This window comes from Narcine bancroftii, chromosome 1 (genome assembly GCF_036971445.1).
Source record: "Narcine bancroftii isolate sNarBan1 chromosome 1, sNarBan1.hap1, whole genome shotgun sequence".
Classification (NCBI taxonomy): Eukaryota; Metazoa; Chordata; class Chondrichthyes; order Torpediniformes; family Narcinidae; genus Narcine; species Narcine bancroftii.
Genome location: NC_091469.1, coordinates 442,581,754 through 442,601,870, shown reverse-complemented (window position 1 = coordinate 442,601,870; position 20,117 = coordinate 442,581,754). Strand labels below are relative to the sequence as shown.

Genomic DNA, 20,117 nt, shown 5'->3' with positions numbered 1-20,117 from the left:
CTCAGCAAATGAAGTAGTCAATATTTGGATGCAACAAGACATGGAAAACATCAGGCTAAGTGGGAAGCAGCATTTGCAGCACAAAAATTCCACACAATGCCCATCCTCAACAAAAGCAAATCTAACCACTCATCCAAGACAACAAATAGCAACACCATGGAATAGCTTAGCATGGGTACAGGCCCTCTTGGATGATCATGATGGCAATTTAACTGAATGCTATTTGCCTGTACGTTGTCTGTAATATTTTATTCCCTTCCTGTTACTATTGTTTCTGCTTCTAAATCTCCCTGGCAGTACATTGCAGGCATCAACTACAGTACTCGCAAATCTTCTTTAACTGTTCCCCATCTCACCTTAAACCTTTGCCCTTGTATAATTGACATTTCCACCCTGAAAAAAAGACTCACTATTGGTCATAATTCTGCCTCCCATAATTTTATAAAGTCATCACCCCTCAGGGAGACGTCAGGTGATGCTGTAGGATTGACACGTGGGCTCCTGACTCCCTTAGGAAATTAATTTTAAAAGTTTTAAATAAGTACTGTTTAAAGTTTAAAACATCTTTAAAGTTTATTTAAACCTCCTTACTTTACTCCCATGATGCCTCCAAAAAAAGAAAAATTGATCATGATGACATCGGGAACCCGATGGGAAGACAAGAAAAATACTTGGGCCTACCTTGACGATGAAACAGGGCGCTAGACTTTGGTCTGCCTTCCAACTCAGTGAGCTGCTGGAGGGGACTCCTGTCAGCGCTTCTCCACTGCTAGTGCAGAGAGATGACATTGGGGGAGAACCCACAAGAGAAACACTCATGCGCAAGAAGTCGCACCTCGCCTTCAGCACAGGAGGAGGAAGAATCAGGTTCAAGAGGAGGTTCTTCAGCTGAAGATGAGAAAGAAGAGGAAGAAGGGATGCAAGAAGAGGAAATTATGGAAGAAATTAAATTTGGATCATATTAAGAAAGAGGAACAATTTAAAGTAAAAAAAGGGGAATTCAGAGAAGGTTTAAAGGAAGTTAAGACTGAGATTAAAGATAAACTTAAGGAGATGAAAGAAGAAAATGATAAAATATTGTATGTGGTAAATAAAATGAAGAATAAATAAGAGAAAATGGAGGAAACAACTATTAAATTGCAAGATGATGTACATCTTGAAGACAGCGACTTATGTGAAAGTCACAACATCTGGTTTAATTACATTAAATTAAAAATTGATAAAGTGGATATCTTGGAGAATTTTAGCAGAAGAAATAATATTAAAATAGTAGGTCTTTTGGAAGGGAAAGAAGGCCCAGATGTGACTCATTTTTTTTCAAGATAGGATTCCTAAAATATTTGGAGAAGAAAACTTTGAGAATAAGATTGAAATTGAAAGAGTGCATAGGGCCCTGAGACCCAAGTCCTCTCCAAATCAAAAACCTCATTCTATATTAATAAAGTTTCTGAGTTATAAAGATTGAGAGAAGGTTTTGAGTTTGGCTGGTGAAAAGAGCAAAGGAACAACAAAGTCCTTTGTTATAGGATCTTGTTTTAACCTGACTTGAGTGAAAATTTGTTGAAGAGAAGTAAAGAATTTAATATTGCTAGGAACATGTTATATAATAGAGATTACAAGTTTGTTCTTCGATATCCTGCTTCCAGTAGAACAGAATTTATATTTTTTTACCAACTTTTCTCAAGCGGAGTCTTCCTCAAGTTCAACCCTTGGTTACCACAGACTTGATGCAATGAACTATTCCTTCTTTCTTTTACTTTGATTTCATAATTGAGAAGGAAGTTGATGATTTATTTCTTCCTTTTATGTTAATCAATTGAATTAAGTGATTAAAGCTTATATATTGAATACAGGTGTTTGGAGGCGTGGGAGATGTTGGTTTCTATGGGATCATGTATGCATTTGTGACTTTAGTCACAACCAGTAAAATGAAGGGAATTAATGTTGTACGAGACAACATTTATTGGGAGGATTTTCTTCAAATTGTTATAGGTAGTTATGTACACATATATATTTCTGTATTGTTTTTCTTTTTCTGTTACTTTTGGATTGCTGGAGGAGGTGCGTGCAGATGCGTAGATTTCTTTTGTTAGATCATGAGGAGGTCCGTGGGGATGGAATGAGGGAGAAGGATTAAAAATAAAGTGTTAATATATATTTAAAAATTGGGATTACAAGAAACACATTTAACTGAAAAAGTGCATTTGAAATTATAAAGAGATTGGGTGGGATGTGTGATGTCTTCTTCATTTAACTCTAAAGCAAGAGGGGCAGCAATTTCGATTGAAAAAATCTTCCTATTAAGGTTCAAAATATTATAGTACCTGCAGGTAGGTATTGAATAATACATTGTCAAATATTTTTGGAAATGGGAACACTTTTCAGTTTGCATGTTCTAAATATTGATGATGAGAAATGTATTCAAGATACTTCATTAAATTTAGCAGAGGCACATGAAAATATTTTAACTGGAGATTTTAATCTTTGTTTAGGTCCCTCGTTAGATAGGTCTAGTTGAGTAACAATGAGAACAAAAGCTGCCAAAGTTACATTGGATTTGATGAGAGATTCGAATTTGATTGATTGATTTGAATTTGACTCCACCCGAGAGAGAAAGATTATTGATTTTATTCTAGTAGGTTTGATTCTTATTCTAAAATTGATTTATTTCTGGTTTTGGCTCAAGTACAAACTAGGATTTTTGAAGTGGATTATAAAATGAGGATTTTATCTGATCATTTACTTCATAAGGAGAGGTTGATATATAGGTGGAGATTATATTCTTTGTTGTTGAAAAGGAAAGAGTTTTGTGACTTTGTTCAAAATCATATTAGAATATTTTGAGATATAAATTTGAATTTGATAAATTTATTATATATGCTTTAAAAGCATATTATGTTTTACATCCAAAATTAAAAAGGATTATATGAAAGAAGTTGATCAATAGAACTGAGAAAGCTGTTATTAAGACGAAGCAAAGATATTATGAACTGGGTGAGAGACTGCATTAAGTATTGGCTTGGCAATTAAAAGCAAAGCAAATTTTGAGAATAATTAATGCAATTAAAAAGAACACCAATGTAACTACATATAAACCTCAAGAAATAAATGAATCTTTTCAGAATTTTTATATGAAATTATATACTTTGGAATCTTTAGGAGATGAAACTAAAATAAATGATTATTTAACACAGATAATATTGTCTAGACTAAGTTTAGAAGAACAAATTGAACATGGTGTACTGTTAATTGAGGCAGAAGTAAAAGAAACAATGAACTCTTTACATAGTAATAAATCTCCAAAAGAATTTAAGAATGTATTAATTCCTATATTTGATCAAGCTTCACAAACTTCTACTCTTCCAGAAACCTTTATTTTATAGGCCTATTTCATTATTAAATGTAGATTATAAAATAGTAGCAAAGATTTTGGCAAATAGAATAAATAATGTTACCTAAATTAATCAGACATGGTTTGTTAAAAAATGACAATCTTCAGAAAATGTAGCTAGATTCCTTAGATAATTCATTTAGTGCAAAAAAAAAGAGGTGATTTGAGTGTTGCAGTGGTTTTAGATGCAGAAAAGACATTTGATAGATTAGAGTGGGAGTTTTTGTTTATGATAGGAGAAAAGTTTGGATTTGGAACAAAGTTTTAAAATTGGGTTAAAGTATTATATCAGTGGTTCTCAACCTTTTTCTTTCCATTCATATATCACTTTATATATCCCCTATGCCATAGGTGCCTTGTGATTAGTAAGGGATTGCTTTAGGTGGTATGTGGGTGGAAAGAAAAAGGTTGAAAACCACTGTTTTAATTGTACCTGAAAAGAAATGGGCCAATGACAATTTTTTCTCAAGCAAAATATTTCAGTCACAATTGTGTCTAGAGCAGTGATTCTCAACCTTCCCTTCCCACTCACATACCACCTTAAGCAGTCCCATATTAATCACAGAGCACCGAACACATAGGGATTACTTAACATGGTATGTGAGTGGAAAGAAAAAGGTTGAGGACCAGTGCACTGTATAATAATCCCAAAGCCAAAGTAGTATCAAATGGACAGGCGTCAATGCCATTTAAATTAACAAAATCAAATCGACAAGGATATCCCTTGTCACCAGCTTTATTTGTTTTAGCTATAGAGCCACTTGCCCAGGTGATTTGTTCTGATTTAAAAATTAAGGGCTTTAGGATGGGTCAATAAGAACATAAAATCAGTTTATTTACAGATGATGTTTTAATATATTTGATTGAACCTGAGTCATCTTTACGAAGATTATATGCCCAAATGGAGTGGAAAAGTTTCAGGTTATAAAATAAATTGGGATAAAAGTGAAATTATGCCTTTGACCCCTGCTCTTTATGATCTTTATAAATGACATAGATGAAGAAGTGGAAGGATGGCAGTAAGTTTATGGATGATACAAAGGTTGGAGGAGTTGTGGATGGTGCTGAAGGTTGCCAGAGGTTATAAAAGTATTATAAATAGGATGGAGAGTTGGGCAGAAAATTGACAGATAGAGTTCAATCCGAATAAGTGTGAGGTGATGCATTTTGAAAGGACAAACCAGAAGGCTGAGTAACAGGTTAATGATCAGTTACTTAGGAGTGTGGATGAACAGACAGACTTTGTGGTCCAAATCCATACATCTCTCAAGGCTGCCGCCAAAGGGAGTCATGTGATGGAGTCATGGCTGGTCGAGTGGAACTAGCCCTCTCCAGAGAAAAGAAAAAAAAGTGTGAAAAAAACAGAGCTCAATAAATATAAAATACAGGAAGAGAAAGATAAAGTTACAGAGAAGAGACAGAAGATGGCACCCAAAAGAGAGAAAGTAAGAATAACAGAGAAAATGGAAGAAGGAAAATCACTGGAGAAGAAAGAAGCTCTTACCTGCACGTCGGAGCAGAGAGCCACCGTGGAGAGGAGCGGCCGATCTTCGGTGTTGGTGAGTCCCCAGAGAAGCGGTGTCCTCTCGACCGGCAGACTTTAAAAATGGCTCTCAGAGCCAAGAGGTGCGCAACTGCTCATGCATGCGCGAAGAGTTGCACATGGGCAAGTAAAAGAAAACGTTAACGCTGGCGAAAGGGGGACTCAGCTGAGGAGCGGCCAGCTGCGGAGCGGCCAGCTGAGAGAGACCCAGTATCAGGGCGTTTAGCTGGGAGAAATAAGCAAGAAAGAAGAAGTGGTGAGAAAGAGAATGAAGGGCTGGAAGAGGGTGAGCGGCAACGGGATGACCGGCAGGGGGACGAACTGTGGCAGGAGGCCCAGCAGTGGGTCGGCCTGCAGCAGAAGGCCCACCAAAGGGTTGACCTTCAGCAGGAGGACCAACAGCAGGAGACACAGCAGCTGGAGGCCCAGCAAGGATACAGTAGCAGCTCACCAGAGAAGGATGAAGATACGCAGATACAGAGAAGAAGGTGACACAAACATAGATACAGACACAGAAGAAGAGGAGGGCGAAGACCAAGAATTTCAAAGGAAAGAAGAAGGTAAAATAGAAGGACAAAATTTAGATAAAGCCTTTTTCGAAGAACAAATGAGATCATTAAAAGAATGGGTATCATTAAAATTTAGTTCAATCAAAAGAAAGATGAAAAGCTGAAAAGAGCTGAAGGCAGAATGCAAAGCTTAGAGTTGGTCATGACTGAAATAGGGAAAAGAGTAGAAAACGTGGAGGAACGAGAAGCTGCTCTAGAAATGGAGATAAATGATTGAAGAGGGAAGTTGGAAGAGAGTGAAAAAAAATTAGAGACACAAGATTTATTGTCACAAAAAATTGACATATTGGAAAACTACAGTAGGCGAAACAACATAAAAATAGTGGGCCTGAAAGAAGGCAAAGAAGGATCAGATATGAAGGAATTTATAAAAGGATGGATCCCGTAGATTCACATGAAGAAATAGAAATTGAAAGGGCACATAGAGTGCTAGTACCGAAACTGCTACCATATCAAAAACCGAGGTCCATATTGGTAAAATTTCTAAGATATACAACAAGAGAAAACATACTGGAGCAGGCAAGAAAGAAGGTTAGAGAAGACAATAAGCCATTGGAATATAAGGGACAAAAAATATTTTTTTATCCAGACATAAGCTTCGAACTTTTAAAGAAGAGGAAAGAATTCAACATGGCGAAAACAATCTTATGGAAGAAAGGGTATAACTTTATATTAAGACATCCAGCGGTACTCAAAGTATTTATTCATGGGGAACAGAATAGACTGTTCTCAGACCTAAAGAAAGCCCAAGAATTTGCTGAACATTTGCAGGACAGGAGAAGAGAGGAGGAGGAGTGACAAGAAGAATGACCGGCAAGAAAATATATAAAAATATAAAGTAAAGATAATGTATATATAAAGATTTAAAGATGGATAAGGGGAAGAAGGGAAAAAAAAAGAGAGAGAGCTTTGTTATAAGTATAGCAAAAGTGTTCTCGGGGGGGGCTGGGAGGGGAGAATAATGGTCACTGCAAAATCGAGTGGCGCTTGCGAGTAAGTTCACAAACCAAATGGAAAGGGGAGTTGTGGTTACCGTCAAGGGACAAGGGACAAAGGGCAATCCAAGGAGGGAAGGTTCATTTGGGGTTAAAGGGTTATTGCTTGTGGGGATTGTTGGGGTATTTCATGTCTGAAGTGCGTTATCATATATTGAGATTAAAAAGGAAAACTTTAAAAACAGTAATGGAAAAAAGGGATGGAGGTGGTGAAGAGACAGAAAAGAAGTGAAAATAAAGATACAAGATGGCCACATTGTACTATGACTATAAACATTAACGGAATATATAACCAAGTTTAAGTGTATCCCATTGGAAAACAAAAAAATCACATATAATTTAAAAGATAAAGTTACAATGTTTGAAAAAACCTGGGAACCATACATGGAATATAACAGAAAGAGCAGGCCTCAGACCACCACCACCTAAAATTATAAGAAGATAAACACGATCAGATTTAATGTGAATTAGTAGATGATACATCTTTTTTGTTTGTATTCCTTTTGTATAAAGATATTGTTTTATTGTAGTTTATATGTTCAATATTTACTGTTTTTGGAGGGGGTTGGGAAGGGGGAAGGGAGGGATAGGGAAAAAAAGAGAAAATGTTACTGTGAATATTTAAAGAGATGCATCTGTAAATATATTGACTGTTATGGTTCATAGCGCAATAAATAAAGAATTACACAAAAAAGGTTGCCGCCAAGGTTGATAGGATCGTTAAGAAGGCCTATGGGATGCTGGGCTTCATTAGTCACGGAATTGAGTTCAATAGTTGAGAGGTCATGTTGCAACTCTACAAATCTCTGATGAGACCACAGTATTGTGTTCAGTTCTGGTGACCTCATTATAGAAAGGATGTGGAAGCTATGGTGAGGGAGTAGAGGAGAATTACCAAGATGTTGCCTGGATTAGAATGTCTTATGAGGCAAGGTTAGCGGAGCTGGGAATTTTCTATCTGGGCCAAAGAAAGATGAAAGGTGACTTAATAGATTATGAGGGGCATTGATAGGGTGGATAGTCAGCGCCTTTTCTCCAAGGGCAGGAAGAGTAAACACCAGAGGACATGCGTATGAAATTAAGGGAGGGAAGTTTAAGGGAGATATCAAGGCTGTTTCTTTTTACACACAGAGAGTTATGGATGCCTGGAAATCCCTTGCCGGGGATGGTGGTGGAGGCTGAAACATTAGGGGCATTTAAGAGACTCTCAGACTAGCACATGAAAGAAAGATAAAAGGTAACAGGGTAGGGAGGGTTTATTATTTTTTCAGGAATATATGGGTCAGCATATTATTAGGGCCAAAAGGCCTGCACTGTGCTATATTGTTCTATGTTCTACATAAGATCACCCCTGAGCCTCACAATGGGAATAAACCCAGCCTATCCAATCTCTCCTTATAACTACAGCTTTCAATTCAAAGCAACCTTTTGGTGAATGTCACCTGTCCTCTCTCTATTAAAAACAGAATTGCCATGTGGCGATCAGGACTGCTTTAAATACTTTAAGAGTGACCTAACTAATATTAAGTACAACCACAACATAATGTCCCATGCCTTCTCCTCAATGCCTCGACCAATAACTGCAAGTACACTAAATGCCTTTTCAATATGCTATCTATTCACTTTCTGAGACCTATGGGCTTGCATCCCAAAGTTTCTCTGTTCATCAATACTCTGAATTTTACTGGCATTCACTCAATAAGATCTTATAAATTTGACCTCCCAAAGTGCATTGCATCATACTTGTCTGGATTAAATTCCATTTACCACCACTCTGACCAACTTTCAAGCTTATGACGTCCTGTATCCTTGTACCCTTCTCCTCTATCCATCACTAACGTCCCCTGAAAATTTACAAATCATACCCTAGGCATATCTATGAAAATATCCAATAAAGTTAATGCTCAGAACTGATAGAGAGTAAACGTCGCCCATGTCTTCCTGAAAATGCTTGATCTGTCCTACTGTTTCTGGAATCTAGTTTAGAGGGGGTGGGGGTGGTGCAGCTATCCTTCTGTCAATACTTTTTACTTATTCTGGGTGGGATTCCAGGATCCACTTTTCATTTAAGCTCTGAGGCAATGCAACATGAAGAAGAGGAAAGATTTTATGCCATGGGCCAAATACAATAAAAATAAGATTAGCTCAGGTTAACAACTTGGCCTGCATGGATGAGTTAGGCTGAATGGCCAGCTTCTGTGCTGAACAGAGAAATAATAATTTGCCATTGGGGAAGATTGCATCAGGAAGGTTTGTGTTATTTTGAAATCCAGCAGCTCTCAATAACTGCAAATTCTCTTGCTAATTCTTTTACGGCTAATGACAAAAGCGAGACACATAATAAATGCACATATTCATTTTTCAGGATGCATCTAATTAACATTTTCACTATTTCTTCAATAAACTGCTGCTGGAAGGATAAAGAGCCCAGCCAAATTAGTAAAAGGTAAATGAAAGCATATCCTTGTGAGGGTGAGAAACAGGATGAGGAAAACTGAGAGTTTGATCAAGAAAAACAAAGTATATATCAGGTATAGGAAGGTGTTTCGAAGTGAGTCCTTTGAGGTTTATAGGTGACATTGGAGAGATCATAAGAAAGCAGTTAGGAGGACACAAAGGGGACATGAAATGACACCGGAGCACAGATTTGAAGAAAATCAAAATATATGAGAAACAAGAGGGTAATTAGGGAAAAACGAGCTCCCCTCAAGGATCAAAAGGGGTGTCTTTTTGTAGAGCTAGGAGACAGTGGAATCCTGGATGAATATATTTTGACAGTATTCACCAGGGAGGGTGGAGAGTTGATCGTCAAAAATTTGTCAGAAAAGAGGAACTGTCAGAAATAATGATGTACATTAAGGCGGATAAATCCCCTTTGCCTGATGAAATCTATCCTCGGGTGTTATGGAAAGCAAGGGAAGAGTTTGCTGGGGGCTCTGATTGCAAGTTCTGTGTTATCTTTAGCGACAGATGAGGTACCTGAAGACTGGAGAGTTTTCCCACATTCAAGAAAGGCTGTGGGGATAAACCAGAAAACTGTAGGCCGTGAGCCCAAACGCAGTAGTTGGGAAACAACTGGAAACATTTCTCAGAGATAGGATTTATGATCACTTGGAAAGGCAGAAACAAATAGGTGAAATCAGCATGGCTTTGTGCAGGGGAAATCCTTCCTCACAATTTTAAAAAAAATTATTATAATGAATTTATTGTCATATACATGTACAGTGTACAGATCCCAGAAATTCTTATTTGCTACAGCTGCACAGGAATCTAAGATACGCCAAATGCGATAGTGTACCTTAAATTACCCCAGTATGGAAAGAAATAATAAAGATAAATGATAGATAAACTAGCATTCACAGTTACAATGAAGTCAAAAGAGTGCAGATGCTGGAATCTAGAGTGAAAATATCCCTATCTTTCCTCTCCAATTTCAGACCTAATGCATCATCACTTCCTTCCCCCGTAGAGATACTGCTCTGTCCATAAAGTTCACCCAGCAATTTGTGCTTTGCTCCCAAGTTCCAGCCTCTTACGTCACCATGTTGTTTGTTTGTTGGGACATTATGTTACAGCTGTAAAAGACATTGGTTAGACCGCATATGGAAATACTGTGTGCATTTTCCAAATACTACATGCAGAAAGGATGTGGTAGCACAAGAAACAGTGCAGAAGAGACTGACTACGATGTAATCTGGAATAAAGGTCTATAGTTACAAGGTAGATTGGTTGGGTTTGATCTCAATGAAGCACAGGAGACTAAGGAATGACTACATGGAAGTTTATAAAATTATGAGGGGCATAGATATGGTAGATATTCACATTCTTTTTCCAAGCTGAGGGGAGTCTAAAACTGAAAGATATAGGTCCAAGGTAAGAGGGAAAATAATTGAAGGAAATCTGAGGGCCAAGAGTTTCCAAACAGAGAGTAGATGGTACAGGTATACCCCACTTTACAAAACTTGAGGATTCCTACAGAACCTTATAAATTAAAAGTAGCAATTTATTTTATGAACCTTCTAACGTGCTCCGGTAAGAAACTCCCTTCCCCCAAGCTACGCTCAGCGCCATTCGGGCATACCTGTTTCTTCTATGCTCAGTACATTTGTACACTCAGTCCATGTGTGGTGGGCTTGGGGTGGGGGGGAGGGAGGGGAAGTGACACCATGAGTTACCACTCTGGATGACACCAACCTGAGTGACTGGATGGCAAGTACAGGAGACTGGGATGTAGGAAAGAGAGGAAGAGGGTCATCTTTCTATTGACATCTCAGTGTAGTTCTCAGGGAAGGAGCATCTCAAGGCTGAACATGCAGCCTCCATAATGGCTCGCTGCTTTCGTAAAAGTGAAAATCCTTTTGTAAAAGTGAACACAAGTTTCTTCATAAAAGCAAATTTTCATAAAGTGAGTATTTGTAAAGCAGGGTATACATGTACAAGCTGTTCAACAGGGACACTCTCAGCATTTAAAAAAAAAGCATTTAGACAGAAATAGAGAAAAGAAAGGATATGGGCCAAGTATAGGTGATAACATAGATAGGCATCTGGATCTGTTTCCATGCTTTACAATATGATTACCAACAGGAAAATGAATTGATGGTAATGTTTAACAGAAACATGGTGAAGCAAGAATAAATATTCCAGATATGCTCAGGAGTATGACTTAATATTGTTCACAACATATTGCATAGGTCACCATAACCTGTTATTGTCAACATGACACAAGAAGAAAAGAACAAAAAAAAACAGGAGAGGCCCTTGTACAGAGAGGCTGTATTCCACAGCACTCTTGGGTACTGCACCAACTGCTGGGTGAAGAAAATTTTCATTTTAGTTCTGAACAGTTCACATCTGACCATGCAAGAGTGATCTATTATTTGGGGCATGCCAACCGCATCTAACCTTAAGAAATCAGGTTACTTATCTTCTGAACATAGGTCAGTCTGCGTAATTTCTGCCCAGACCCATCTACACAGTTCTCACTCTGACGTATTTTGGTCTGTTTATCCAGCTTGTTTTTGTTAGAGCATGCTGAGGAGGATGTTTGAAATTGTGCTGTTTCAGTCTCACCTATGGCCCACTGCATTTGCCCTGATGGATGGATAGATGACTGCTTCTGACTGGGCACTGGAGATGAGAAGGATAGAGGTGGCTCCTGAAGGGAAGTGGATGCATTCATGTGGGTCTGTGGATCAGGCGATGGCATTGGATATCCTGGTGGTGTCTGTAGGTTGGGTGTCAGCATTAGTTGTCCACTGAGGTTTGGTGGGGCCTACAATTCTTGAAGGTTCTGAAGGGGCCCATTAGATTGGCAGCAGTGGATGGTTGGGGCCTTTAGTCCGATGGTAATTTGGAGATGCTATCTATGTAGCTCACTCCTTGGCCTGCATTAATAATTTTAGGTCAATATAGTACACAGCTTTAAATTTTGAGCAGTAAACATCTCCAGCGACTTAACCTTATCCATCTACACCAATACATTGGTCAAGAAAGCACATCTGCACCTTGAATTCTTCAAACCTAAAGAAATTTATCAGATCACCTGCATCCTTTAACTTTTGCACCATTAAATAGATTCTGTCCAAGTTCCATTACTGTATGGTAATAGAACCTCTCTGGCAAAGAACACAAAATCTACAGTGGATTATGAACACAGCTCATGCAAACAAAGCCCCCTACTCTCCATTGACTCCATCTTAATCTCATGCATCCTTGGAAAAGCAGCAGCCAACATGTAAAGATTCATCCTACACTGGCTACACTCTCTTCACTCTCATCTCATCAGGATGAATATTCATGAGTGTGAGATCATGCACCATCAGATTCAAGGACAATTTATTTCTAGCCATTGTCAGACTCCTGAATGAGCCACCTCTCTAACTCTGTACTATTTCTTACTTTCTGTACTATGTGTGAGATGTCAAGCTGGACTGCTTGAAAAACGATCATCATTGCATTTTGTTATGTGCTAATAAATTCAAATTTGAACCTGATCAATCCTGCTCTATTCTCTCCACTTAAAAAACAACTTTTTTTGATAGGGACCCCACACCTATCAACTTACCAGGTTTCTTCATAATTTGAGCAAATCATCTGCCACTTGACTTCCTCACAGGTTACTGGTCCTACATGTCAACTTTCAATATTCTGTTTACAAGGACTCCCAGATCCCTCTAAACATCAATACCTTTCTGACTCTCTGGAGATTGCAGATGTTTGAATCAGAAACCAAACTCAATCTTCTGGAGGATCTCAGCGGATCAACCAGCATCAGTGGGAGAAAAAGAATTATTGATGTTCTGAGTGGAAATTCTCCATCAAGACTGAGGAAAGTTAGTATGAAAGCAGCACCAAGTGAACAAGATGAGTTGGCCCCTGTCTCACCCTTCCCATCCTGCCTGTTTACACGGCTTCGTACTAACTTTCCTTAATCCTGATGAAGAGTTTCTACTCAAAACATCAAACATTATTTTTCTCCCACTCATGCAGCTTGACTTACTGAGTTCCTTTCTGAATCCTATAATTTAAAAAATAAAATTTTGCCTTTCTTTTCAGGCAAGTTAGCTCAAAGTCAGTCATCAGGGAACAGCTGGTTTCATTAAGGAGCTTTTAAACATGTTGACTTAAAAGTGAAATGGCCCACATCCCCTGAAGTTGCATTTCTTTATCTGTGGTCCACGAACCACTGGTTATCCAGGATTCGTAATAGGTGGTTCATGGAGATGACAAATATCATTGATATGATAAACAAGTAATATATAAAACAAGGTTCCACATTTGACAACAAAAAAAGACAATTCTCAAAAAAAATTTCACCAAAACAAAAAGAAAATCTGTCCGTGGTCTGGGAAGTGGCTCACGTTCACCAGTTCTCCCATCCTCTACTGGCAGTCTGCAGGTTTCTTATGGATGGTTCAAGGACCAAAATTCAGATTTAGTGTTAGTGTACATACATGACATCACATGCAATGCTCAGATTCATTTTACTGCAGATGAGGCAAAATTACAACTTATTAGTAATGCAAAAAAACTGATGCATTCATATGCAAGGCAGTAAAAAATACGTGGTCCAAAATAAAGGAATAGTTGAGGTGACATGTGGGTGAAAAAAGGGTTTGAAACCACACTTTGATTTTCAATTTTTGTTCCTGCAACCCTGTTCTGCTTTCCAGAGTTGCACAGTTGTATCACAAAACAAACAATGCTTTTTGCCATTACAATGTATTGATATTCAATACATTGCATCCATTGCACTCTGATTGGTTCTGGAAGCAAAAAAGAAATGTCGAAAAGGCAAGCAGATAACCAATCAGTTCTTGCAATGAATTTGATAAATGTTTCATTTTTTTCTGAGATCATCAAATTGATATTCCTTTTAAAAAAAAAAGCTTGATTTAATTGGGCTAATGGAAAGTACATAGTGATGTTATTTTTATGAAAAATTACAATAAACTATGCCTAAATCAAACAGCAGAACCAATGAATAGATTTTCCAAATCAGTATTATTCCTGTGACAAAACAAATAATTATTACCAGCGGAAATGAACATTTCTTCCTATCAATATGACTAAACACCAATTCCTGCACATTTTTCACTCAGCTAACGGTCCAACTGGGGTAAGAGGAAGTGTAGAAATAGGATGAATGTACAAGAACCATCACCACTCCTCTCTCTACTTTCATGCATCACCTGGTCAATTGTACATCGGAAAAAAATAATTAAAGGCATCGCTAATGAAGCACCTAAACGTAATTAGCAACTCATTACCAAAAAAAAAGCTATAATGCAAAACAGCATTTACAGAGCAGGCAGTTTTTTAAGGCCTCTTAAATGTATGCACTTGTGTGATTTCAGAGAGTCATTAATTATGCACAATTGCATAGACATGCTGAATAGGTTAGCAACTCGCAAATCAAAAATACCTGGAAAAAATGAAATATAGGTTGGCAGCTCCTCACAAATATTGTAATAATCACTAAGACCAGGTTGCACAGCAGATTTTGATACTGATACCTTGAAAAAAGTGCTTTATTTTGGGGGAAAAATCAGTTGCATACTCATGTTGTTAGTAGCCGCATGTGTGATTTGATAGAGATTTCTAAATGCAAATATGGAACAACAAATATATTGACTTCCGAAGTTGTTCCATTTCCGTTATGGTGCTAAAATCTGAAAGAAATTGAGACTAATCGATTTTCTGTTTCAGAGCCAGATGTTGCCCATCAGTTTGTGCCAGCTGAAAACACGGAACCCTTACCAAATCACTTGGTCCTTGCATCTGACTGGCTTCTTTTTTCTGGAAGTGGAGAATAACAAAGAATAAAAACACATGCTGTAAGAGGCACTAATGTGTGCTACACAGATGAACAAAGTCACAAAGGCAACCCGTGTCTGAATGTGAAAGATACCCTTGAATACTTTGTGATTTACAGTGGAAATCAATGATGATGGTTCTGAGAATAAATAAAAGAATCTGCATTTTTAAATCCTCTTTTCTTTCACTTGCAGATTAATGGTCTCAAATGTGTGTCAAAATGACTCTTCAACTTTTTAAAACATTCACCAGCCAAAATAAAACTAGCACAATGAACAAATAAAAACCACAGAAAACAAGTGTGGCAGCTCAGAAATTCCAGTGCCAAAGAAACAAGTTCAATTCCAGCTGTGATGGGGATGTACGATCTCGGATCCCATGGGCAAGTTTCACAGGTTCTCAGCTGTGTTGCAAGTTGAAGTAACTCAGAGCACCCAGAAAACTATATCTCAAGGGGAAGTATTATCAGGAAGGGGATTGGAGGCTCTGAAAGCATATCCTTCATCCACTGCAGGAGAGTGTGGCAAGCACAAATCTTTGGCATTGCTATTTTATTCACTCTTTTAAAAGAGGACTGTGTAGAGGGGGCTGTGCAAAAGCATTACAGTTTTTATCCACAAGCTGCAAACTCTGTAGTATAATTAAGCAAAGATTCATTCTTGAAAAATATGAATTGATGATTGGTGATTTCTTTCTCAAAATGCTCTGGATTAATACTCAGGAATTTATTACCTACATGCATGATGAATAATGTGATTAGGTATGCACGCATGCTCACATCATTTTTATGAAGCTAAGGAAGCAAATGTATCTGGCAATAATTTGAGAAGTTTTGTTAAGAAAATAATCTTGTCAATTTCATTTTGTGGTTTTAATGCTATGTTTTAATTGATCTTTTACCATTCAATTGACAGCACAATACCAAACACTTTAAGACCACCCTTTAACTACCAAACCAACTGGAAAACAGTTTGTTTCGCAGAGGTTTACCATGACAACAATTATGGATCTTTGTGGAGCACGTGGGGTTCTTGACCCATGGCTTGGTGAAATCCACAACATTGGCAAAAACTCAGTCATACAAAAAGAAGTTGAAAAATGAATGAGGCAGCAAGAATTGAAATTTGATTCAGATTAGAATTGCTACTGACCAAAGTGAATCACTGCAGCATGTTAGGTTTGCACAATGATCAAATACAAAATTTAGCACCTATTTAAATGTTAATGCTTTAAGCAGCTTTCAAAACATAAGCCGCTTTGACGCAGATAATGCACTGGCAGACGCGGCTGCGGGGAGTGCAGCTGGGACGTTCAGGTGGCCACGGAGAAGACTCCTTTCTGTCACCTGAATGTGCCAGCTGAAGGAGAGCCGCGTCCAAGCGAACGCCGGCTCCTGTGGACTGTGGCCGTAGTCCATCTGCTGCTTTCAGGTGCAATGGGGGATTCTCAGAGATTTACCTACAGGAAGAAGGTTAGGTAAGTGCCTCTCCTGGCCGGGTTCTCCTCTTTCAGGTGGCCTCCCGACAGCTGCATAGGGGTAAAATATGCGGCTTTACATTGGGGTATTTTTGCAACCTGAAAGTGTCTAAAGTAAAGCGAATTTTGGGTGGCATGGTTATTGCAGTGGTTAGCACACTATTATAGCACCAGTGCTCTGGGTTTGAAACCTATATGGTCCCTAAGGAGTATATATGGTTCCCCCATGTCTGGATCAGTTTTCTCTGGGTGCTTTGGTTTCCTCCCACATTCCAAAGAAATATGGGGTGAGTAGGTTATGTGGTTACATGGGTATATTTGGCAGCGCAGGCTTGTGGGCCAAAAGGCCCTGTTACCATGCTATATCTCTAAATTATTTGTTTTAATTAAAAATTTAATTTAATGAGAGCTCCCTACCCACCCAAATAGTTAATGTATCCCAACAAACAACAAAGCCAAAAAGTCAGGAAATAAATAAGTGCCCATGTAATTTTCTCCAAGCTACCAGGTGTTCTACTCACCAGCTCTCGGGGGAGGAAAGTTTCTTCTTGACGGAGGACCAGCAGACTGACGCTACCACCCATCTTTGTATTCCTCAGTAGGGTCACCACTTCCTCTTGTGTCTTTCCCGTTAAATCAACACCATTTACCTGACATGACACAAGTAAGCAAATACAGTTTTTGTGCAGGCACTGAATCTAACAGGTTCATTGTTGAATGATTAATTTCTCATAAGAGGCTTTAAAAATTGTGTGTTTATTTTTAAAGAAACTATTTCTGACATATCTAAAGAAGTAAAATAGGAGTACATCATAGAAATCTATCAATTCCCACATTTCAACATCACTATACATTACACTGATGACCTGCTGTCCACAAATCACACAGAACAGCTGGAAACTCAGGCATGATTTGAGACTCCAGTATCTGTCAACTCAATTTTATATCGACTACATCTAAATCTCTCAACAACTGAGTCACAGTTCACCTTGGCCATTCAATCATTAAAAAATTGTATTGAAGTGAAGCAAAATGGTTATCTGTCAGGTGGAGAAAATATAGTTCTTATTTTACAAAAATGGGAATATAATCTGAACTATAACCGGCAGAGGCGGTTGAAGCAACGACGTTATTTACATTTAAGGAAAGACTGGATAATTACATGGAGGGGAGAGGATTGGAGGGGTATGGACCAGGTGCTGGTCAGTGGGACTAGGAGGGTGGGGATTTGTTCCGGCATGGACTAGTAGGGCCAAACTGGCCTGTTTTGTGCTGTATATGGTTATATGGTTACATAGTCCTTTCAACTACTCAGGAGATGAGTAGAAATACAATTTCAACTTCCATTGGCAAAAAGAAAAAAACCACGGTCCTCAAAGGACTACTCTGGCACACTGGAATGGAAGCCATGAGTAAAAAGCAGAGGTTTGATGGTGGATTGAAGGACTTGAGTTACACGGAGAAATTATATAGCTCTGGTATCTATTCCGATCCTGGATTATACCTCTTCCCACCTTGACTCTTGAAAGGATGCAATCTCTTCCTCACAATTCCATCACCTTTGACAGATCTGGTCCACTCCAGGACAACCGAAATATCCTCTTTCTTTACTAAACGTGGGTTTCCCCCTTACTGTCATTGATAAACTCCACACCTGTATCTCCTCTATTTCTCATATTTCTGCTCCAAATCATCTCCTCCCCCCATCCATGCAGACCCTCTGCTGCTGATTTCCCACCCTACCATCCTCCACACCCAACACATTGTCCTCTGATACCTCCACCAACAACACCAGCCACGATTTTCCCTCTCCAGCTCTGTTCGGTTTTCACAGGGATAAGTTGTCTTTGTGACTCCCCTCTCCATAAACCCTTCCACTCCATAAGGTACTTCCTGCAATAACCACAGAAAATGCAAAACTTATTCCTACTTCTCCTCCCTCACATCTATCCAGGGCCACAAATAGACTTTCCAGGTGAGGCTGAGCTTTACATGCAAGTTGGCCAAACTAATCTATTGCATTTGTTGCAATTGATGTGGCCTCCTGTACATCAGTGAGGACAAGCATATATTGGGTGACTGCTTCATCAAACACCTACGCTCTATTTGTCCATCCAAACTGGAGCTTCCTGAAGCCAAGCATTTCAATTCCTCCAACCATTCTTATAATGATATGTCCTTAGCTTCATTCATGGGGCAGCCAAACGTAAACTTTAGGAAGACATCATATTCCTCCCGGACAGCCTTAAACCCATAATGACTATCATTATTTTCTTATTTTAGCTAAACCACACACACACCCCTATTGGACCCTACCATTTCAATTTCTCCTTCATCTACTCCCGTACTGACTTATTTTTCTATCCCTCTCTAACTTTTCCTCCACCCCCCCACCCCCCAAACTTCTTAATAGTTTTTCTTTTTACCTGTTACTTGACCCTTCATATCTTCTGTCTTTTACACTGGGATCCTCTCTAAGCTTACTTCCCCCTTTATATATATATAATTTTATCTATTCTATCTTTGTCTTGATAAAGGGTTCAGGCACAAAATGGTGACTGAACATTTTTACCCATGGATGTCGTTGGACCTCCTGAGTTCCTCCAGCAATTCTTTGTCTGCATTAAATTAGCCAGGTACGTTTTCAGTGGAGCAAAGGAGGTTGAGAGCTGACTTGACGGATGTGTATGGGAATCATAGATATGGTAGTTAGCTGGAGTCTGTTTCCCATGCTAGGGGTGCTTTAAAACTTGAGGGAATAGCTTTAAAGTGAGAAAAAGGAGGTTTAAAGAAGATCTGAAGGATTCAATTTTTCACACAAAGAGTAGTTGATATCTACAACGAGCTGCTAGAAATGATGGCTGGGGCAGGAACAGTAGCAACACTTATAGGCATGTGCACAGATAAGCAAGAGATAGAAATACATGGAATTAATACAGTTAAGTGGGATTTGCATGGATAAGCATGCTGCTCATTATAGACATGGGCTAAAGGGCCTGTTTGATCATTAAAAATTCAATTCAATCCTTTCAATTACCACATAACTTTAAAATAATCAATACAAAGACATTTTGTTTGCTTTCACCAGTTCTTATTATACTGTAGAGAGATGAGACTGTTTGTACTTCAACACAAGTCATACCAACTTTAAGTTTTATTTCAAATATACCGTAAATATACAACACAATCATAACAGTATTTTAAAAAATTTGCTAACTTACAACTGCACAATTGTTACCTATAGATCATATAATACACAAACTACTGTGGCTAAATTTAATGCTGTATGTGTAGATAGTTCAAAAAAATCCCAAATCATGTGACTATGATCAATTCAATCAATTCTGCCTTCATTCTTGTGCATTAGCTCCACCTACAGAATGATGAATATGCTTGAAACTCTCCTGGGACTCAGAATCAAGTTTGAAATAAATAGCAGACAGTGGAACTTTGCATCCACTCACCTCCAGCAGACGGTCTCCAGCCTTCAGCCTGCCATCTTGAATGGCTGCACCTTTGGGAAGGATATTTTTCACATAAATCGGTGCTGTACCACCAACAGGTACATCACGCGATGTGATGCTGAACCCAAGACCCTCAGGACCTGATAGACAAAGGCAGAAATGTTTGTTTGATGTTTTACTGGAGAAGGGATTGAACAATCATTAAGAATAGAATAAAATACAAATTCTGGATGTTAGATCCTCAACCAGTGGTTCTCAACCTTTTTCTTTCCACTCACATACCACTTTAAGTATTCCCTATGCCATAAGTGCCCTGTGAGTGGTAAGAGATTGCTTAAGGTGGTATATAAATGGGAAGGGAAG

At 38.5% G+C, this 20,117-nt stretch overlaps 1 protein-coding gene across 10 annotated transcripts in view; it reads right to left on the bottom strand.

Moving 5' to 3' along the window:
- The window catches only part of pard3aa (par-3 family cell polarity regulator alpha, a), a 912,377-nt gene that overhangs the window by 348,677 nt on the left and 543,583 nt on the right, over window positions 1-20,117 (bottom strand). For all 10 annotated transcript variants that reach the window (XM_069914429.1, XM_069914431.1, XM_069914432.1 and 7 more), the window contains 3 exons: window positions 19,755-19,894; window positions 16,812-16,940; window positions 14,758-14,796 (listed from right to left, as the gene is read on the bottom strand). In XM_069914429.1, coding sequence (XP_069770530.1) covers window positions 14,758-14,796; window positions 16,812-16,940; window positions 19,755-19,894 — 308 coding nt within the window. The remainder of the gene's footprint in view (window positions 1-14,757; window positions 14,797-16,811; window positions 16,941-19,754; window positions 19,895-20,117) is intronic.